Source organism: Phasianus colchicus, chromosome 12 (genome assembly GCF_987193195.1).
Source record: "Phasianus colchicus chromosome 12, bPhaCol1.hap1.1, whole genome shotgun sequence".
Classification (NCBI taxonomy): Eukaryota; Metazoa; Chordata; class Aves; order Galliformes; family Phasianidae; genus Phasianus; species Phasianus colchicus.
Window position 1 is genome coordinate 7213039 of NC_143447.1, and position 23025 is coordinate 7236063.

The 23025-nt window shown below is 38.9% G+C and overlaps 1 protein-coding gene across 12 annotated transcripts; it reads left to right on the forward strand.

Annotated features, from left to right (window-relative positions):
• Positions 1-11: 11 nt before the first annotated feature.
• SLTM (SAFB like transcription modulator) lies at positions 12-22920 on the forward strand. Of its 12 annotated transcripts, none has more exons than XM_031616481.2 (21): positions 12-206; positions 759-846; positions 6709-6782; positions 7021-7206; positions 7618-7665; positions 8582-8609; positions 9973-10441; positions 10998-11047; positions 12996-13114; positions 15057-15206; positions 15295-15404; positions 15492-15652; positions 15981-16072; positions 16295-16458; positions 17459-17633; positions 18215-18339; positions 19354-19521; positions 20150-20464; positions 20897-21050; positions 21787-21944; positions 22270-22920. In XM_031616481.2, the coding sequence occupies exons 1-21, from the start codon at positions 12-14 to the stop codon at positions 22376-22378; spliced, it is 3138 nt and encodes a 1045-aa protein (XP_031472341.2). In that variant the 3' UTR covers positions 22379-22920. The 12 variants fall into 12 exon arrangements, with proteins under 12 accessions (XP_031472341.2, XP_031472343.2, XP_090004907.1 ...); XM_031616483.2 differs by having other exon boundaries at positions 20909-21050; XM_090148781.1 differs by having other exon boundaries at positions 10998-11046; positions 12989-13114.
• The last annotated feature ends 105 nt before the right edge of the window (positions 22921-23025 follow it).

Genomic DNA, 23025 nt, shown 5'->3' on the forward strand with positions numbered 1-23025 from the left:
GTCGCTCTAAGATGGCCGCCGCCGCCTCGTCTCCTGCCGCCGCGGGGGCTCCCGGGGCGCCCACCGCTCCGGCGGCCGCGGCGCCGCCTCCCACCGAGAGCAAGAAGATCAGCGACCTGCGCGTCATCGACCTCAAGTCGGAGCTGAAGCGGCGCAACCTGGACGTCACCGGCGTGAAGACCGTGCTCATCTCCCGGCTCAAGCAGGTGAGAGCTCCGCGCGGGCCCGGGCCGGGGGCAGCGCCGTGAGGGGGGCGGGGTTCTCCCGGCCCCGGTGAGGGGGGCGGGACCGCTCCGGTGCCGCTGCTGGCGGAGGGCTGAGGGTCGCTCGGCTCGGCTCGGCCCTGCCCGCCCGGCGGCGGCACGCCCTGCCCGGCTGCGGGGAGCGGAGGCGTCAGGCAAGGCTCGGCCCGCGGCCTTGAGGCCCTCCCGGGTGGCTGCGGCTCGCTGCCTGCCGCCTGCCGCCTGCCCCTTCGTGTCACTGCGGCTGACCGGTGGCCCGGCGCAGTGATTCCCGAGAGAAACGTGCCGATGCTCGATAAGCTGTCCTTTGGAATGTCACGAGAGCGGCTTAAACAAGCCGCTGTCACTAGCGTCGGTCTTTCCTCCCTCTCCCCCAGCTTTCGGTTTAACATGAAGTGTTCCATAAGACATTGTTTAGCTGAAAATGTAAGAACTTGGCTCGCCCATATCCTGAAGCGACAGCGTCTGGCTTCCAAATGAACTTCATTAAAAACTGCCCTTCTGTGTCTCGTTCAGGCTATCGAAGAGGAGGGAGGTGATCCGGATAACATTGAAATAACTGTTTCTGCTGACACGCCCACCAAGAAGCCAGCTAAAGGCAAAGGTGAATACCTGTTGATATATATTATAGATTTAAGCAGGTTTTTGTTGCATGCAGCACCTTAAGAAAGAAACAATGAACCGTGGCCCCGCTTGTGCCTGCACTTTACTGTTTGTGAGTTCTGTACATAAGTCCTCTGCACTTGCTTCCACTCATGGTATTTCCTTCCTCATCATCTCTGCTTCCCCCATCACCACCTGTTGCACCGGCTCGTTTCCTTTTCCTGCAGCATGCTGTCTGTCTGTCTCCCTGTGTCACACATCTGCTTATCACTGAGGGTGTGGAATGCATTGGGCCTTGCAAAGTATAGGGGTGCTGTATGCGTATGGGATGTGTTGGTCAGGTGTTGTGTCATAAGGTGCTGGCTGTACAGTCTTTGGATCCTGGAGACTTGTGCTGTGCTCCTTAACATTGTAGATGTTCTGTAAGATCTTTGGGGATGTGCCATGGGATCCTGAGCATGGACTGTTCGTGGGTGGGTGTCAGTGCAGTGGCTGAGAGCCCATGCCAGGGCAGGGGGTGAGCTGGCAGGTTGCTCAGCTGTGAGAAGGTACCTGGCCCACTTTAGTGGTGAGTGTGGAACAGTATGTGGTAGGGGTCAGAGCCTGGGGAATGCTGTGTGCTGTGACTTATCAACATGATTGTCACTGATGGTTTATAACCGAGAGATTCCTGAATATAATCAGAATTTTCAGTGTGATTTAAAATGTCATATTAAGAAACTTTTGTTCTTATGTTGTGAAAAATAATTATCTAGATTATAAACTGATATATTTGGCAGAGATTTTGTTGGCATTGTTTACTTATGCGTAACTATTTGTGTTTTGTGAACTTGAGTTCTGGGGGAAAGTTGCTTGTTTTCTGAGGGTGTCTGTAACCTGTCAAGTAATAATGGCAAAGGGAATGTCTGCTTTACACAGTGTTCTTCACTGAACATATATGCTATGAACGTTCATAGATACCTGCTTTGGAAATGGTTGATCATATACCACTGTCAATTGTCTTAGGCTGGGTTTTGTGGTGGAAATGGTTATTGTTTCTGTCTGGCGTTGTGAGAAGGCAATTTAATAATAAAATGTCTCTATAGAGAGTTTGAGCGACATCCCAGCTGTGCTTATGGCACACTAGAAAAGTGAAGGCAAATAAGCTGAGAATATGGTTTCATTCTCTTCTGCGGCTTTACTTTATTCCTTACTCTGAGGATGGTAACCAGCGCTTAAGAAAACAACATGGAAGCTAAATAAGGACATACTTCCACAATTTTTAATGCAGAGATCTAAATGGCAGTTAGTTCTGCTGTGATGAATGCTTTTCTAAGCATTCTAAGTTCTGCTGCTTTTTATCCTCCTGGTCTACAAACTAGACTGACAACGTTCTTGACCCAGCTTCTTGTGTAGTTGTACTGTTTTGTTTCCACAAAGATAGTTTGCTTGCTAGTGTTGGTGCTGCCTGGCTTCAGTGGCTGCTTGTTGCCAACTCTTCTGGGGAATTAAATTGTAAGGCTCATATGTATCACGTGTACAGCCTTAAAAGAACTCAAAGCAAAATATGACCTTCATTAAGTTCTTATCTGCTCACTCTTGCAAACTTTCTCTTTACTTTTGGGAGCGTATTTTGTGCCAAAACAGAAAGGTTTGTGCTTCATTAATCTTCCAAATTAAGAACAAGAAAAAAAAAAATCACTAATTGGTTGAGGGAAAATCTTTTATGATCTTACTGGATTACTGCTAACTGTTCTTTCTGATCAGTACCTTTGAGCTGGAGGAAAATGTGTTCTACCAAAGCCATACTCTTTCTTTTTAGCTGTGCATTGTTTGTCTTAACTGCTGATTTTGATTTTGTCTTCTCTTTCTGTCTGCTGCTTTTTTTTGTTGAAATATGTTGTTGATAGCCAGGAGGTTTCCCCCTACACCTGGAAATCTACCACTTGAAAAATGTATTCCCTAACCACGTCACTAGGAAACTTCTGAAGGCATGTAGGAGATGCATGCTTGTCAACTGAATTTTCTCTCAAAATGAAGTATCTTGTTCCTCCTTAGGCTTGTATGTACTCTTCATTGTGTGTAGTGTTGCATCCTTTACTGATTTTGCTCATAGATTGTTCCAAGCCTTGTACTGATGTTTCAACTCCCAATAACTTGAGACTCGTTCTAGTGGGTTTGTAACTTTAATTATTTTACTGCTGCCTAGCAGTAAAATGAATGACACTACCAGTTCAGCAGGATTTTTTTTGTTCACACTACTACTGCTGTACAAAGCAGAGTAGGAGGAGTAGTGGATGTTTCTTGGAGTTAGAAAGAAAATAGAGCCTTAGAAAAGGTAAGAGAGTGGGAGTTATGGATAAATTTTCTCTCGGCAGACAGAGAGGTGAATAGGAGAGAAGGTTTCCCTGGGGGTGTGGGTTGGAAATCAGCTATATCATCAATTTTAGATCTGAATGTCTTTTGTAGTCAGTTCTGCTGCAACTCTTGTCTGTGGAAGAAGTGAGGTGGCTTCTTTCTGAGCACTGTCTATTAGGAAAACTCTATATGGAATATTGATATAGGTTGAATTGTTGAAGACTTGTCTAGCATACAGTGTTAGCTAATTTTGGATATTCAGTCTCAGTTCCATATGTAGAGGGCCACAAATGGATAGGGCAAAGTTAAGCTACTGTAGGACTTGTAAATGGTAGAAAATAAACCCACGTTTATTTTACAATATTTTAAACAATATTTTAAAAGATGTTCTAAATTTTCTGCTTAGTTCTAAAGAGGACACCCATTCTCTGGGTAAATAGTCTGTTGCAATTTTATGGTGTGTATCCATTGCCAGAAAAGCGATTGAGCACAGCTTACAAAGGAGTGCCATCATACCAAGGCAAATTACTGTTTGTGTTGTTAGCTCAGGCACCCACATTTGTGGTGAGTACTATTTACGCCACTGACATTTTCAGTAGCCACTGCGTAGATAACCGTACACATGAGATGTTTCAGTTTGTTGACAGCTTGTATGAGTTGCGACTCACTGCGCCTGTTTTCAGAAGGCTCAGCTGTCAGGACAGTAGTTCTTAACATACCTTCTAGCCACAGTTATTTTCCTCTAACTGAGACTGGTCTTGAGCACGTTCACAAACGTTGGTTTCTGAAGGATGTTTGTTACAGTCTCACTTTCGACAGTCTGCGGTGAATGAACAGAGAGAAGTTTTGAATTTTCATGAATGCAGGTTTGGTTTTTTATTTTTACTTTTTAGCAAGTCACCGTCACTGATGAACCTATGCCAACATCAGTCCTGTGAAGTAAGTAACTGATCAGGTCAAAGTAACCTGAAACGCAGAACTGTCACTGAAAGTAAACTTCCTACCTCTAGCCTCCAGTGCAGAGTGATGGGACATAGTAGAGATAGCTGTGTCAGTTCTTTTTTATTCACTGTAAAGTTCACCTGCCAGATTTCCTCAGGCAAAACGAATGAATTTAAATAGTTTTCAAGATTGTACATGCTAACTAATTGCTAAATGTCTGGCATCAGCTGTATGCATTGGTACTTCTCTGTATGGTTAAGTCGGTTTGGGACGCAGGAAGAACTTGGACCTGCAGGTTTAACAAACTGAAGAGCTGAAATGAGAATGTTAAAGCAGAAAATAGATGAATGTGTCCTTCTGGTCTCTCTGCTTTTTAGTTATATTGAGGTTATCTGCAGCTATAGGTTATATTGTAGAATGGTGAAATATTAGTACAAAGTTTGGGATACTCTTTCTTCAGACATCAGCTGTGAAGCATATAGAAAACTATCCTCTCTGACATCAGTCTGCATCTCTTTCTATAGAAAGCCAGCTTTCCTCAGTATACCTATGCTTCTGGGTTTTTTGGTTTTTGTTTTCCTCTGAAATCTCACAAATCTATTGAAATTTACTGCATTCCAAATAAAAAAAATGAGAATATTTTGTTGGTTCTCTCCATGCATTTAGATTGGAACTTTCTCATGTTTTGTAACCATAAACGTAACTTCTGCCATGTGTCTTTTCCTGGAGACTAGTTTATTTCTGAGCTGAAAACTGCAGAGCGGTGTATGCATGCTGTCAGTGTTGCCTTTCAGTGAAAACAACTCATCTCATTTGCATCTTGAATTGATACAAATTTTCAACGGGAGATAGCAACACTTCTTCCCAAAAGAGCTGCTTTCTGATTGAGCTGCTTAAAATTGTAACATAGGCTCATGTTCAATAGAATGAATTGGACAGAACGCCCTAGAAGGGGCATGTTGGTATGGACATGTCTGTAATTAGTGTTCTTTAGTCTTGTTTTTGCTGAAGGTTTGAAGCTGAAAGCCATGGCTTGGACAGTTACGCTTCACAGGGTATGAAACAGGCTGGAGGGCAGGGCCAGAGCTTGGAGTTAAATCCAGCTGGTGACTGGTCACAACTGGTGTTACTCAGTGATCAGTTGGGGATGGCCCTATTTAATATCTTTATTGATGATCTGGATGAGAGGATTGAGTGCAACGTTAGTAAATCTGCAGATGATACCAAGCTGGGAGGACGTGTCGATATGCCTGCAGGTAGGAGGCCCTACCTTCTGGTGTGCCCAGGTGGCCAAGAAGGCCGATAGCATCCTGACTTGTATTGGAGGCAGTGCAGCCAGCAGGAGCTGGAAGTGATCGTCCCTCATACAGAGCAGCTCTGGTGAGGTCTCAAGATTTTAAGTGGTGTTTTCAGTTTTGGATCCTTCTTTACAAGAAAGATATTGAGGCCCTGAGTGTGTCCAGAGAAGGGCAATGAAGCTGTGAGGGCTCTGGAGCACAAGTGTTATGGGGAGCAGCAGGGGAGACGTTATTGCTCTCTACAGCTCCTGAAAGGAGGTTGTGGTAAGGTGGGGTCAGCCTCTTCTCGCAGGTAATGGCAATAGGATGAGAAGTGATGGCCTTAAGTTGCACCTGGGGAGGTTCAGATTGGATATTAGGAAGAATTTCTTCTCAGAAGGAGTGGTAAGGTATTGGCATGGGCTGGCCAGGAAGGTGGTAGAGTCATCGTCCCTGGAGATTTTCAAAAAGAGGGTTGATGTGGCACTGAGTGACATGGTTTAGTGGGCATGATGGTGACGGGTTGACAGTTGGGCTAGATGATCTTAAGGGTCTTTTCCAACTTTTATGATTCTGTGAAATGCAGTGGGTTCCAAAGCGCAGTCTGTCTAGTTGTCATCTTCACTGAGACATCCTTAGTTGAAAAAAGCACATGTGTACTGGAATTCTTCAGTGAAATGTGCCCTGTGTAAACCAGATGCATGACCTCATTTGTGCTGCTGATTATTCCCTGCAGTAATGAAAAGCTCTCAATAAAGGTGGCTTTGAGAACCTTCCAGACTTGCAGATAATCGAAACCATAGCTAGATGAAACCTTGAGCAACATGATTGTAACTTGGAAATTAGTGCTCTCTGCAGCTCTCTGGAGGTTGGGTGGGCTAGATGATCTTCAGAAGTTCTTTTTAACTGAAGTAGCTCTGAGATGCTAGTTATCCTATAAAGACCGGTCTTTCCAAATTCTTAAGTTATAAAGTGTACTTTAGCTCTAGCAACGCTAGATGTGTATACTTAATGTTCTCTTACATTTCATTGTAACTAAAAGTACAGGAGTTGATATTATATCAAGTCACTAACTTGGATGTAACTTCTTGTTTATGAAACAGCATTAATGGTTCATACTCATCTGACTCTTTTTCCCTCCTCATCTTAAAAAACACTAGACTTTAGGAGAGTTAAGCAGTAGAGAACAGCTCAGATAAACTGGAGCACATAGAAAATAATAAAGTAATGCCCTACCTGTAATCAGTATTGAAAGAAAGCATACTGTACTTTGCAGCTTTTGTCATTAGCCTGTCCTGTTTTGTCAGGTAAAAAGCAGGAAGCTGATGAATCAACTGGTGATGCTTCAGTTGAAGATGATTCCTTTGTCAAGGTAATAAAAGTATGTATTTTTTTTGTTTTGTTTTCAAAAATTGGAGTATATTCCAGTTTCTGTTTAAGTTCAGTGTTTGGTTTTAGTTAAAGCCAAAAAAAAAAAAAAAAAAAAAAAAAACAACTTTGCAAAAACAGTGATTCTAATGGTGATTTCGGTGGTGGTTTGGGTGTTTGTTTGTTTGGGTTTTTTTTGAATATATCTAATAACCACTGTAATGCCAAATATTTGTTGTTCACATCAACAGGAAAGTGAATTGGAGACTCAAGATACAAGCGATCAAGATGGAAATGATGAACTGAAGGACTTTAAAGAATCTGTTGAAGATGAGAACTTGAATTCTAAAGAACTCCCATCTGCAGAAAAGAAAAAATACCTCAACGTGGAGCCAGCAGAGACAACAGAAGATGTAGAAAAGGATTCTGAAAATCAGGTACTCTGTATTTTAAGTTCATTGTTATCAGCAACATATATTCATGGGAAGTGAGAACTAGTTTTTCCACTTCTTGCTTTCTTATCTCTAAAAGATAGTTTGGAAGTCTTTTTCTTTCTGCTTTTTTCTTGGTTTGTATCTGAGTAGGCCTGAAATAAATGTGGTATTAATTGATAAAATTGTACCATAGTCCAAAATTGACTTCCCAGGTGGTTCTTTTCCTTGTTACTAGTAATGATGTAGTTAGTCTGAACACTAAACTTGATTGAAGATGGACTTTTCAAATGCGTATTGATTTAGCTAAAATGTTTTGAGTTAACTGAATCTCTCAGCTCTGCTTGTTGTTTTTTTTTTTTTTAAGTGTCATAAAACAAGTATGTTGCTGAGCAAGTTCCTTTTATGTTATTATAGGAAAATGAAGGTCAAGACATGGAGGATTACCCTTTTCCAAGTGTCCATGTGAGTTCTAATAATTTCTAATTGTTTTGCACATTAGCTAATTTTGAAAAGATCATTTTAGACTGCCTTTTGTTCCAGCTTGCATCTTAGGATCAGGTACTGTTTACTCTCATCTTCACTGTTCTACATTAAGGGAGCTTTTATTTATTTGTTTGTTTTTAATAGAGCAAATAATTGTGACTTCCAAATAAGGCATCACATATAAATGCAAACTCCCATATATAATCTGGGACTATTCATTGCATAAACTTAGCAAGGAATGTTTTCTAAACTGTCTTAAAGATGCTATAGAGGGCTATGACAAATGATAACATAGTATAACAGCTCTTAGGCATAGAACTTCTGGTTTAAATTGGAAATGTGTCTCTGGGGAATTTATTGTTTTGTTTTGATTTTTTTTAATGCTAACATTTGTAACATCTCTAAGCTCAGAAATACAGTCTGAGTTGCATGGAACTGACATCTCATACATCATGTCTTATTAGGGGTGTTAGATTTTGACAAGAATTTACTTATTGTGTTTCTCCTTGAAATACTGAATGAGAAGTCTGAAATGAGGTAGGCTTCCTTCTCATAAGCTTTCAAAGCCAGTGATGGAGTGCTTATGTTTTACTGAAAGTAGTGCTTAGAAGTGTGACATCCATCTATTCTAAAGGCTACAGCAGGACAGAGGACAGTTTGATGTTGCAGCCAACTGCAAGTGTTGCAGACAGATACTAGCGAACTTTGGTACAAGTTTTCAGTGATTTGACAAGGAAGGAACACAGTCTTAGTTCCTGTGTCATGTTTTCGTTGGAAGTAGTTTTTCACTTCTTTGATTAGCCTTCATGTGATTGAAGTTTGATAGAAAATATGAATTGTTCTACCTTAAGTTCTAAAATAGAAGACATTTAGTCTTGACTTCCTTTTCTTGCAGGATGGTGAAGATGAGGAAAATGAGAAAGGTATGTTTGAAGTTTAATATAGTTCAAAAGTCTTTAGCCTGGTAAGAGCAGGCAATTTTCTCCTGTAACATTTGGTCTCTTTACTAATCTTAGTCTTGTCTCCAGTACTAAGTATCAGTTGTTTCCTTATTAAGCTTAGCACCTGGAATCACTGCAGTCAATGGGTTTCTCTCGCTCTTAAGAGTTATTTTACTTTTAAGAGTTGATTACAGTACTTATCAGTTACTGTAGTGGATGTATAGTATAGCTGCAATACCATTAGTCTTAAAAAACAAAAAACAAACACAAAAGCAACCATAGTATTCAAGGACTCTGATTCTAGTATACGGTAAGTCTTGATGCAAATGCTTCCAACTTGCACTGCAGTAACTGATGTTTAATTGAGTTGAAATGATACTCCCTTACACTGAACCTGAGCATCCAAAAATGTGTGGATCATCATATGCTTGGCTTACTGTCACTTGGAAATACCATTTATATATAGAATGGTAAAACAAGTGTTTGGAAACCTGTGGAGTGGCTACCTTTATTTTAAAGCTGTACTCATTAGTGAAACTATAGAAGGAATATAATGCATTTGGGCAAACAGACTTTCTGGACAGAAGTCTTAAGGATTCTACATACTGTGGACTAGAAAAGGACACATCACGTTACGCAAGATGGAATTAACACTGAAGTTACAGGATAAAACTACAGACTCCTTGTGTACGAGGGACCTACGACTGAAATATCTCCAGTGCAAGCTGAAGAACACCGTTTGAGGTGCCGGTGTAGGACTGAGATGGAAAATCTGTCCAGTGGATGAAGACTGAGAACCATCTGTCTACGAACTCTGGATTAAAGCTCACTCTATTTTCTGCAGTAGCCTTGTACAGTTAACTTGACTGCCAAACAACAAGCTTGGAAAGGAAAAGCCAAAGATTACCAACGTGGAAGACTGACTGAAATTCTCCAAGACTGTAATACTTTTGGATTTGGGAAGGTTTGAAGTCTCAAAACCAGGAAGATTGAAAGATGGATTAAACCAAACTGTGAGCATCCAAGGCAACTATTTTCTTATGACATGCTAAATCCTAAACTGGAAAATGGATACTTCTTATGAAGAACGGGTATCTCCAGGATGGAACCATATTCTGACTCCTAATGTTTTGGTATTTGTCTCTAGGAAATGTGTTTTGCCATGAAGAATAAGTGATCCTGGGTAAAGGATTTATATTTGTGTTAATACACCTTGTGTTTTTTCCTAACCTTCCATCAGTGCTAATAACTGGCTTTGTATTTTCTAGGTCCTATTCTAGCATATGCATATGAAATTGTTTAAACTTCTTGTTTTGCCATATTTATTCCTGTTAAATCCTCTTAGATAAAGCAGGTTCTGGTGATGGTACACAAGAAGTATCTAAACCTCTTCCTTCAGAAGAAAGCCTAGCTGAGGCTGATCACACGGCTCATGAAGAGATGGAAGCTAACACGTCTGTGAAAGAAGCTGAGGATGATAACATATCGGTTACAATCCAGGCTGAAGATGCCATCACTCTGGATTTTGATGGTGATGACCTCCTAGAAACAGGTAAAAATGTGAAAATTACAGATTCTGAAGCAAGTAAGCCAAAGGATGGGCAGGATGCCATTTCACAGAGCCTGGAGAAGGAAAGCAAGGACTATGAGATGACTGAGAACCATAAAGATGGTAAGAAGGAAGACTGCGTGAAGGGTGATCCTGTCAAGAAGGAAGCCAGAGAAGGTTCAAAGAAAGCAGAATCTGGAGACAAAGAAAAGGATACTTTGAAGAAAGGTCCCTCGTCTACTGGGGCCTCTGGTCAAGCAAAGAGGTTTGTTTTTCTATGTCAGTTCTTTACGATACTGAGTGCCAGCATTCAATAAGATCACTCTACATTAAGGGGGTAGCAGCAAGAATCTTGTAATTAGTATCCTATGCTCCTGCCTATAGATTTTTTTTGACCGCCATAAGTTACTTTTTAAAATTCAAGATCTTCGTATAGACACTATGTCCTACTGATTGCATTGTCGAATTGTCAGCATTTATTTATTTTTTTTTTCCAATTTGACAAGTTTTTTAAATGTCCTTGTGATGATGGTAATGAACAGCTATCAGTTCTAAGAACACAAAATGAAGTCAAGTCCCCGTCCTGAAATCTGGAGAAGATTGCCATATATCCACTGAATAGAGTTGTCAGAAAATCTAGATCTTCAGGCATCCTGGGGAAAATCAGTGCAAGAATCCATGAGGGAATCATTTGTTCAAATACACAGTCTAGCCTTTTTTTTTATTTTTTTGAAATGTTAACTTGTCTGTTAGTATAAAATGCAGTGCTTAGCAAATTCTGTATTTTCAATTTTCTTCTGATTTTTAATTTGCTTCTCTAGCTCTACTAAGGAATCTAAAGAAAGCAAGACAACATCAAAGGATGATAAAGGTAACTATTACAAGTTAGGGCAGTACTGTCTTGAAGTAAATGCCTTCCTCTTTGAGAACGTCCTTGCTATGTATTAAAATGGCTTATATGATTGAACTTGTCTGTAGTAAATTGTGCCAGGGGTGCAGTAGTCCTTAGCTCTTTGTGTGTGTATTTCTTATAAGATCAGATTTCTTATAGGATCAAAAATACTTATTCTGGGGACTCAATGGAAATATATTCTTCTATTTCAAAATACTGTTGTGAGCAAACTCAACATCTCCTAGGTGTTTGTTTTGATAAGAAGGTGTAATTTTCAGATATGCTTACTGCAACTTGACATCAGCCTAAAGGACTGATTATATATACGCATAAAAATGCAAAATACTCACATGCAGTTACTTAAATATAACACTAGTTAAATTATTTGTTCAGACTTCAATTCTTGCTCAGTTTTTAAATAAAGTGAACTTTCAGTTGCAGTATAACAGCTAACATGCTGGCTAGCAAAATTGTGCATGTGGTTGTCAGTGCAGTAACGTTGGAAGCTCTTTGTATACCTTGGTGTTTTCTTCTGTTACCGCAAAACCCAGTTTTACAATGAAAAATTCATAGTGGAGCTCTGGTATGCCTTAATGTCAACAGTTAAATGGATGCTTCAGTGCTGAGCAAATATATTCTTAAAAGCTGATGTGCCTCCTTAATTTGCCTTTTTTGCTCTTTCCCAAAAATCTTCATCAAATAATCTCCCATATCACAAAGGATGAATGGAACTTCACATGAGAAGTGAAGTTTTTAGGAGAAGTTTGTGTGACAGATGTAATTCAGTCGTCTGTACATACCTGTCTGCTCATGATAATTTTATATTTATGATGAAATTAAAGAAATAGCAAATCTGTTTCCATGCAGCATTTACAACATCTGTAATAGTCACTATCATAAGGCTGTCTTAAAAATATACATATGCAAAGCCAAGATAGTTGCTATTTAATGATAAACTTAGAATATCGCAGTTTATCAAGATAATCCAGGATTGTCAAGATAATCCTAGATGAAGATAGCTGAGGTTTTATTACCTTTTGCTCTTAGTCCATCTTGATACATTGAAGAAGGAAAGCCAGGTGTTTCTGAGGGTGGTTAAACTACCTTTGAAAACTGCACACCATCAGAGTTTCCAGCTGTTTAACTGGAGCTCCTGTGCTTCTCTAGCCTGTACAACCAGCTATGTTTCAACAGAAGCAGTTCATACACCTAACAGCAAATAACAAGAAACTGAACAAAACAGTACAAGAGATGTTGGGGATTTGTATGTGACTCTTGAGTTCTAAGTTGTTACAATAATGGCTAAAACATGTTTGTTTTTTTTCTTATTGTTTTTTTTTTCTTTTCTTTTTTCTATTTGTCCTTAGTATTTTCCTTTATGTGCAAACTAACATTTGGTAAGCACACATCCAGCAGTGTGTTAAAAAGCTGCTCTGGATGGAGGGTAGACACCAAGAAGCTGTGGAAATAAACAGATTCTGGAGGCTAGAAAAAATAAGTTATGTTGAGGATTAACTGTCTTCTCCGTAAACCCTTCAGTCATTGCTTTGGTAATTTGGTTAGTGTAAAGACATACTAATGAAAAACAAATGTTGGGTGTGTTTCTAGATGGAAATTACCAATAAGAACCAAAACTTGAAGTTTAATAAACTTACCTAAAGAACTGAAGCATCCCTTAAACAGAGTGTTGTATGAATTCCTAGCTCTGTCAAGTAAGCCAAGCTGTTGGTCTCATGATGTGGGTGAATGAATGAAATCTTATGGCACATATTTTTTTTATATAGAAGTCTTTTCAAGAAAGGTAACCGGATAAACAGTTACTTAAAGGTAACAGGCTAAGTTTCTTTTGTCAGCAACAGTTTAGTTCAATATTCACTGAATCTTTGTCTCCTTAATTCTGTTGGCTGTTTTGCAAAACTTGTTTCAGGAAGTGGAAGCAGTGCTAGTGGTAGCAGTGGAAGTTCAACTAGAAACCTGTGGGTTAGCGGACTCTCTTCCAACACAAAAGCTGCTGACTTGAAAAATCTCTTTGGAAAATATGGAAAGGTATTTCATCTGGTGTGATATTGTGTGTGTTATGTGTGCCTCCTCCCCCATAACCCCTTGTTGTGGTTTATCCTAGCAGGCAGCTGAACACCACACTGTAATGGTTTGCTCACTCCCTCCACTCCCAATGGGAGAGAATCAGGGGAAAAAAACCAACCCAAAACAACAAAGTACAACTTGTGGGTTGAGATAAAAACTACTTACTAAGAGAAGAAAGGAGGGGGGGGGGGAAGGGGAGGGTAGAGTTATAGTTATTACTACATATACAAACAAAGTGATGCTCAGTGCATATCCTCACCTCCTGCCAACTGATGTCCAGCCAGTCTCCAAGCTGCAGCAGCTCTCAGACCAACTCCCCACTGTTTTCAGGCTTTTTCCACATGATGTCATATGGAATATCCCTTTGGCCAGTTTAGGTCAGTTCTCCTGGTTCTGTCCCTTCCCAGCTCCTTGTGCTCCCTCTGCGCCTCTCGCTGGCAGGACAGTACAAGAATCTGAGAAACTGAAACAGCCTTGGCTCTGTACAGCACAGCTCAGCAACAACTGTAAACCAGTGTGTTATCAGCACTGTTTTGCTCCTAAAGTCAAAACATAGGATCATACCAGACCTATGAAGGAGAAATTAGCTCTGTCCCAGCTGAAACCATGACACCCTTACTCTATGCAAATACAGAAATTGAGTATTCATTTAAATACAAATCTGAGATGAAATGTCTAACCAGTATAACCTAAAAAAAACCCCCAGTACATTCAGCATCTTAAGTCAGAATTTGTACTTACAGGAAGACCCATAACTTAATAAGAAAGTTGTTTTCCTTTTGAGGTAAGATATAAATGGCAATAACATTGAGGTCAGGACTGACTTTAAGCCTTGAGATTTTTTTTTTTTTAATTGAATAGCGATGACTAAGTTCTTCTGCAGCAACTGTATTTAAGATTGAAAGACTTACTAAAAGAAAAAAAAGTGTTCTAAGGGCTTCTGAGTGGGGGAAAAATAAGCTAAAATATATGACTGCTAATGTCTACTCTTCTGGGGACTCTTCTTATGAAGTTTATTACAGGCTGCTTAAACTAAGTCAGTTTTCCTGGATTTTGGGTTAGTATAGGAATTCTATGAATCTGATCTTTATAATAAATTAAGGAGGCACTTTTATTTAATGACTTCACGAGTAGTGAAACATAAGAGTCTGTTTTGTTAAAATTTCCAATTCTCTGCCTGTTTTTGCTTGATATATGTTCAGCAGCTGTATGTACTTCAATACCCACTTTTAAGTAAATGGGGAAAAATGTAATGACTAAATGACTGCAGCACTGCAGGCTGCTAAAATGATTAAATTAATGCACTATAAATTATGTCAACCAATAAGACTTGCTCCTGTTGTTACTGAAACTCTAACAAGGAGCCACAACACAAGACTTCATGTTTTCTCAAGAGGCACATGTCTAAGAGTTGGTTACCAAAGCTGCTTGGTTGACACATTTGGTAGTTACCTTTTAAAGAACTTTTTGCCTTAAGCAATATTATGCAGTAATTTACTATACCTTCTTGTGATTAATTGGCAGCAGCTGACTTGTTTCTTATATGCATGTTCATCCATTATAGATGAAACATCAATTTCAGATCAGCATGAATTCTGATGGTAGTTCTCAAAAAAAAAAAAGAAAAAGAAAAAAAAAAAAGAGCGGTTAGGTAACATGCATGTGGTTGTTACTGGTCAAAACATGACATACGCTTTAATTTGCCATGATTTGAAAGTTGGGATAAAGGTTTTGAAAGGGTGTGATTGTTTGCTTTACAAAACCTGTAGTGTTGTTCCTTCCAATGGGGTGAGGTTTTTTTGTTGTTGTTTCATATATACTAGGGTAAAAAGGTTATTGGCATATCATCTGTTCCTCATTAGAAATGTGTTTCTAAAGACCTAATTTTCACCTGCTTATGTAGGTACTTGGTGCAAAGGTGGTCACAAATGCACGAAGTCCAGGGGCAAAATGTTACGGCATAGTAACCATGTCTTCTAGTACAGAAGTGGCCAGATGTATCGCCCACCTTCATCGGACAGAGCTGCATGGACAACAAATTTCTGTAGAGAAAGTAGGTTTAATAAAATGAAAAGTTCACCCAAATAGACCATCTTGGACAAAAATCTGTATTAACATATTTGCTTTTGAAAAAAATGTAGGTAAAAGGCGATCCCTCCAAAAAGGAGCTGAAGAAGGAAAGCGATGAGAAATCTAGCTCAAGTAGAAGCACAGGAGATAAGAAAACTGCATCAAGTGATAAAACCAGCAAGTAAGAACTTTCACATGTCTCCTAAAGTTGTGAAAATTCCTTAGGTTGAATTTCCTCATTGTGTTTGTGTGTTTCTTTCCTAACAAGAACACCATCAACCAAAAAAGAAGAGAAGAAATCTGAGAAATCTGAAAAAAAAGAAAGTAAAGAAGCCAAGAAAACAGAAGGTAAAGATGAGAAGAGTGATAATGGAGCAAGTGGCCCTAATCAAGAATCCACTAAAAAAACTGAAGAAAAGAAAAGAATAAGTATGCAATATAGCCATGTTTCCTCCTTGTGAATCTGTGTCTGACTTGTCTGGGGGGCATGTTCTTGCTTTTAGTTGGAACAAAAATAATTAACCACTGATTCAACTCTACAATCCAGTAATATCTATTGCTTCAGAGCCAATGTGAAGTTCCATTCATGCTTAACTACAGAAATGTGCTGGCATGCTTCTGCTACCAGTAGCACTTCAGTGACATTTCTAAATCTCTAAGTCAATGAATATCTGTAATAAGCAAAAGAAGACTATGTTTGTTTTAAATTGCTCCCCTCCTTTTTTTTTTTTTCTTTTTTTCCTTCCTTATTCCCTAGGTGGTAAAAGCCCAGGTCACGTTGTAGTTCTTGACCAAACAAAAGGAGACCAAGGCCACTCTAGGACAGTGAGAAGGGGAAGGTTTGAGAAAGTAAGTTTCAATCGATTTACTGGAATCCTTATGATTTGATGCTATCTTACACACATATCATTGTTGTTATTATTTTCCTGAGAGTCTGTGAAGTATCATAAACTACTAAGCTTAGATAGAAGCTTTGTATGCTCAGTAGTTAATGGTATTTGAACGTAGCATCCAGAAATCTCCCTAAGTGAATGAGACTTCTGAAATAACCATTGTAATCTCTATCTATAGCCGCAGATATTGAGGAACAAAGAGCGTATTATTCAAGATAAAGTGAAATTCAGGGAATACAGGGGTAGAAAAGATATCTTGCCTTTTGAAAAGATGAAGGAACAGAGATTGCGAGAACACATGGTTCGATTGGAAAGAATACGACGAGCTGTTGAACTCCGAAGGTAGTAATTCAACTTTTTGCTAAAGGCTATTTTACACATTAATTATCAGATACTTTATTTAGAAATCTAATTAGAATGTATTGTCAGACCTTTTACTCAGATGTTAAAGTCTGAGATTGTACCTAACAGTACCCTTGTACAAATAAAATGACTCAAAATTTCTTGTTTAATATTTTAAAAGCCATATGTGTATGTGCATAGCTTAGTGCTTGTTAGGGGGGTGTGACTGCATGCTAGTTTGCTTTGCAAAAGGACAAGAAGTTGAATAGGAGATGTGGCCAAAGATAGTAACTTTCTGAGATCTATTACATGCCTAAATGACAAATCGAGCAAAATACCATCTTGTCTCTTTACATAAAAGGAATAAATGGCTAGTTTCTTTTATTCTGTTTATTTTATGTGACAAAAAGTTTGCAGGGAATAGTTAAGTGACTTGTGTATTTAATTGGATTTCCCAAAACAAAGGAATTTCCAGTAAGCATAGGAGAAAATACCTTTCCTGCTTCCTGTAAGCTGTTCTATAGGAGGTGGGGATGAAGAAAAAATACAAGAATACTATCTGTGCAACTCGGAACAGTCATGTTTTTGTCTTGTTTTTGGACAGAAAGTAATTAAAATTTTGTTAGTCTGAAGTGTGCAGCAGCTAAAACAGCAAGTATTTTGAAGATCAAAATGGAATTATTTGCTAGGCTACTGTTGTTACCTGCCAGATAACAATACAGCAGTATGAATCGTGCAAAAAAAAAAAAAACTCAGAATGATAATTCATGACTTAAATGTTTCAGTAGCTGTTGTCTGCTTTAAGTGGTTCTGCAGAATACAGTTTGGCTACTTAGGGCTAAAAGGAGTAGGCTTCTAATACCACAGCTTCTCTCAGTACTAGCCTTCTCACAAATAGTTTATGAATGTCTGTGCCTACGGTGATGTTAGTTTTAGAGGAGAAAGTTTTCCAACTCAGTTTCTGCTACCTCTTTTTGTTGTTTTTATTGTCTTTCTTCAGGAGAAGAGAAATTGCTGAGAGGGAACGTCGAGAGAGAGAACGTATCCGAATAATGCACGAACGAGAAGAATGCTTGCAGAGAGAAAGGGAACGATTAGAAATTGAAAGGCAAAAGCTAGAGAGGGAAAGGATGGAACGAGAACGTTTGGAAAGAGAGCGTGTTCGTATTGAACAGGTATGCATACTTGTAGTTCAGACCATAATGCACTATCAGTTGAGGACTGTAACTCAGTTTGCACTTGATATGAATTTCTCTTTGGCCTTCCACTCAGACCTCAGAAGAACCACTCCAACAATAAATAAGCAACGCTGTAAAGCAGCAGCAGCAGTCTTTAGCTTGCTTGACTAGTAATTTGATGGCAAGTTCTTGATACAGTAGTGTCTGTCAGAAACACTAATACTGAAGTTCAGTAGGTGACACTGCTTCTACTAATTAGTCTTAAGTAATTTTATTAGCTTTTTCCTAGAGAACAATGGTATAGCAAACTTAATGAGCTGTATTTCTGGGCAGTGAACGAATTAGTAAATGAACAAGGACCTGGAGATTTTTATACCTAACAGATGCATTGTCTCTTCTTTAGAGAAATATTCCTTCATGCTCCTGAGTCTTGGGTGCTATCCAAGCATGAATTATATTCAGACAGCCTTTAGTAGAAAACTGTCAAACGTTAGTTCTGTATACTTACTATTTCATACGTATCTCTAATTAGAGCTCTTTTGTCTGATGTGCTTATTTACCCATCCCTTTCATGGTAGGAACGTCGAAAAGAAGCAGAGCGTATTGCTCGTGAAAGGGAGGAGCTTCGTCGACAACAACAACAACTTCGCTACGAACAGGAAAAGAGGAACGCTTTGAAACGTCCACGTGATGTAGATCACAGGTAGTCTAGTTCTGAAACCATTGTTTTATAACCCTTATAAAGAGCTGGTAGCTGTTTGTGACTTGGAAAAGTGGTTATATCTGAAACAAGTCTAAACAGAAGAACTGAAATTCTGGTATTTATTTTTGACATCAGTGTATGTCAGGTATGAAACGTGGTATCTGTATCAGAGAGCTTTGACATAGAAGCATCCCGGTAATTAAGTCTTACAGTACCAAAAGAATGTTAGTATAATTGAGTGCATTTGCTGAGAAAAGCTATTCTCCTGCCTTAATGGCCAAAATTTCTAGATTCTAATTCATTAAGAATTTACTTTCCTGATAAATTAATGGTTCAGGGGAGCCAGTGTGTGGATTTTCATTTGTGCTCAAGTTGATGACTTGTTCCACTGGCTGCTTGAGCCCCTTGAATCATAGCTCAGAAGTAGTTTCTATAATTGAAAAAATAGGACTGAGATCTTTGCCATAAAGTTGACTTAAGGGAGGTACAATAGAAGGCAATTGTAAGGTCTCATGCTAGAAACAATAGCAGAATATTGAAGTACATGAAAATGAAGCTGCCTTTATTCTCCACATGAAGTAACAGTGTCTTGCTTTCTCATCATGAAGACTGCACCTGAGTGCTTCTGATGATCAAGGGGGTGATGCTTTCTACACTGTTCTTTCCTGAGAAAGCTGTTTTGATTATTATTTTTTTTTCTTATCTAGAAAGCTGCTGTTATTATTTATCCTGGAAGACTTTTGAAGGCAGAATTTTGGTTGTATTGTTTTATACTGATGGTATCTAAAATCTAAGCTACAAAATACTGTTGATTGGTAGTCTAAGGAAACAAAAACACCAAAACCATTTTTCTTACATTTATGGATACAATCTTATTCCTTTAGAAGCTTTACAAGGGTTCAAATGCTTGTCTTTAAAGCTGATGACTGATGCATAATTGAAACTATTTTCAGTAGTATTAGGCTGTGATTTGGATACATGTAACTGATGATGGCTCCTTTGTTTCTCTTAAAGGAGAGATGATCCTTACTGGAATGAGAGTAAGAAGATGGCTCTTGATACAGATGCACGTTTTAGTCACAGTTCAGATTACAGCCGCCAACCAAACAGATTTAATGATTTTGATCACAGAGAACGGGGGCGATATCCAGAAGGTTCTGTTCCATCGTCATCTTTTGATAGGTAAGTTATGATAATGGGGCAGCAGGTATTGGGTCTGCCAACATCTTTACGTTTAGAATAGTTAAAGATGTCATTGTGCAGCAACAGAATTGTAGCAGTGTCTAGAAATTACTTCAGGACTGGCCATTTATATCATAAAATTTTTTGGTTTTTTCTGGAGATGTTGAATTGCTGCATGGTGGTCTTTTCATCATGCTACAAAAGAAATTTTGCAATTACTCTTCCTTTCATACCTTGTCACAAATGGGTTCTCATGAATTAGATCTGTCCTGCTTGGTTAATTCATCTTAAGAAGCAAGGCTAAATCTAGCATTCCCTGTGCTTCATACCAGGAAAGTAAAAAGGAGACCCTACAAGACTTCAATATTGCAGATGCCAAACTACACACAGAAAAATCCACTGAAAAATGTTAAGGTGGATTTAAGAACTCAAGTTCAAAATGCTAACTGTAAAGACAAATGTAATTCAGTGTGTAAGGATTCTTGCAATGTATAGCATGTAAAAAGATGAATAGTATTTTTAAATATGATTATATGAATAGTATCTCCTAACCTCTGAGCTTATATTTAAGGAGAAATGGGAAGAATGGAAGACAAGCAAATGACTTTTTCCTGCTTTAACAACCTAGGCGAGAACGATTTGTAAATCAAGGTGAAGCAAAAAAGACTCGCCCAACAGCACGAAGAGAAGAACCAGGGTTTGAGAGATACCCAAAGAATTTCAGTGACTCCCGAAGAAATGAGCCACCACCACCAAGAGGTGAACTTCGAGATACAGACAGACGGGAAGTGCGGGGAGACAGAGATGAAAGAAGAACAGTGATAATTCATGACAGACCTGAAATACCACACGGTCGACATCCAAGAGAGACTGGTTCAAATCCACCTAGGCAAACAAATTGGAAGAACGAGGGAAGCATAAGCACAGACAAACGTGATGGCAGGTAAACTTCCTGGATATACAACTAGTGAAAGTAGTGATTCTTGTAGAATTTATCCATGGTAATAATGCCTCAAGAATTGATGGGTGAAGAGAGAACAGATTCCCTCCTAAAGAGTAGCAAAGTCCCTTTCCAAAACATTAGGAAAAACTTGATGATTACTCTGTCACATATACTAAACATCAATAAACTCTATGCTGACGCCTAACAGTCTATTCTTATTTATGCAAAGAAATATATAGGAAGGAGGCTTTTTATGTAAAAATGCTGATATAAACAAATACATGCACACTTCTCAATATTTAGTGAGCCATGTAGATTTAAAAGAATGTTTCCCAGAAGCCACCTGCAAGTTGCTAGCAATATGGAGTGTTTAGAAGTCTGTTAGGTTTTGGTATCTACTATATTATACTGAAACCACAATTTTGATAAAAGCAACTTTTACAGAGGTGAGAGGCCAGATCGATCAGGAAGAGAAGTGTCTGGACATGTAAGAGGTGCACCTCCTGGGAGCCGGAGCAGTGCTTCTGGGTATGGAAGCAGGGAAGGAGAACGAGGAGTGATGGGAGAGCGAGGTGGTGGAGGACAAGTAAGTAATTCTTATTCTATGTGTATGCACAAGGCAGGAAGAAACTGGGAAATAAAAAATAATGCTGGAAAAATGAGCTGACAACATAGCATCACATAAATCGTAACAAGCATTCTAACTAGTTTAAAGCTGCTTGTTTCTCTTTAAATACTATTGGTATTGCTTTTTTCCTTAACTAAGCTAAAATGTCTGCAGAAAACATACCTGGTTCTTAAGTCTAGTTTCTTCCAGGTGGGTCAGAACAGGATGTGAATGAGTTGCTGATTAGGCTTTTCAGAATATGTTATCATAACATTTTTCAGGTTCTTAATCTGATGCTGCGTGTTACTTTCAGTGCTTCTAAGTGAAAAAACATTCTGTATGATTTATCTTGAAAGCCAACAAAAGCCAGTTTTTCATGCTACTCTCAACTGAAGCATTTAATGTTTCTTTGTGCAGATACGTGGAATATGTTTGTTTAGTTATTATGTTCTTGGGGTAGAACTGGGAGTAAATTACAAGCTCATGAAACTTCACCCTTTGCACACTCATTACTGCAAAACAGTTCCACTTTGATACCTAGAGTTATTCTAACAGGACTTATTTTAAAATGGTTTAGATGCTTATGGATTGAAAGCCCAAACTACTAGGTATGAGGTAGTGATGCTGGAGAGTTCTTGGCTTAGCTTTCTTGAAAAACTCACTTCATGTTGATGATGAAATAGACCTTTCATTCTTAAAATAACTTTCTTGCTAGCACTACAATGAAGACAGACATGTTGTTGAACGGCACAGTCGTGAAACTGGACCAAGGAAAGAATGGCATGGACCTAGTTCTCAAGGAAGTGGGTATCATGATGCAAGGAGAATGGGAGATGGCCGTGGAGGAAGTGGCATGATGTCTCCACACACGAGGTACACAAATTATTCCTTCCTTCGACCTCCCCAGTGAGCTCCCAGTGTGCACGTTATCCTTTAGAAGTGCAGTAGCCTCAGTATAGCAGCAAAGGCTTGCTGCTGTGCAACATGCAATCCATCCTTAAATGCCAGCACTTGGCTCCACAGTTCTTGTTCTGCTAGTGCTGTTCAGAAGCTTCCTGTAAAGCCTCTTGTCTTGAATGGTTTGAAGATTCTTTTGAGACTTAACAGTTAAGTGATATGAGAAGTATGGATGTTCTTATCTGTTGCACCAAGAGTGTAGACACTTTTGATAACACTTCTTTAACACCTTTGTTTCCAGTAACTCGTCACCAATAAATAGAGTTGTACAGATCACAGGGAATTCCATGCAGAGGGGAAGTGGCTCAGGATTTAAGCCATTTAAAGGTGGACCTCCACGAAGATTCTAAGATCTACAGCTGCTTGGTTTCAAGATAACTTATTGAAATTTCTTGTAAACTTTCTCTGATTAAAAACAGGAAATCTTGTCCAGAACTCCTGATTAAATTTTTTTAATTTAACATGCTTATTTTCCTCTCAATTTTGGAGGCATTTTAATAGTTACGTTGTAATTTTGGATAGTTTTTGTGTATCTTTGATAAGCATTTTCCCTGAGGCACTAGAGCTGTATAAAGACAAATTGGAACCAAAATATTTGTTAATCTTGTATAAAAGAATGGGTTGCAGCTGTGTGCTAGTTTGATTTACCAGCATTAGCTCTGTGGTGTCATGCTTTAAAGTTGGCTACTTCTCACAACATACACAGCTATAACCTCCGTTTTGAAGGTTGTCCAGGCTATTCTCTCTGCTTTCTAATTTGTAGAGAAATAAGATTGTTCTTTCATTACTGGGTATTATGTAACCTATTTTTGCAGAAGGTACTGTTACATTGAGTGCATTTATGTGTATTCTTGCAAATGTATTCTTTTGAAATAAACCTTCATATTCTGTATAGCTTCTATTAAGTCTTTGAAACCAGTCTTGGGGGAAAGAAGAAATAATGAAACTGACAAGTTGGCATGGCAAGTTAAAAACAATATTGACAAGCCCTTCTGAA

Excerpts from the sequence above, each read along its gene's own strand:
- SLTM (XM_090148781.1), top strand. The coding sequence starts at position 12 with ATGGCCGCCGCCGCCTCGTCTCCTGCCGCCGCGGGGGCTCCCGGGGCG. Across the intron at positions 7,666-8,581 it reads ACCCTTTTCCAAGTGTCCAT|GATGGTGAAGATGAGGAAAA; the intron begins GTGAGTTCTAAT and ends CTTTTCTTGCAG. Across the intron at positions 15,653-15,980 it reads TGAAGAAAAGAAAAGAATAA|GTGGTAAAAGCCCAGGTCAC; the intron begins GTATGCAATATA and ends CTTATTCCCTAG.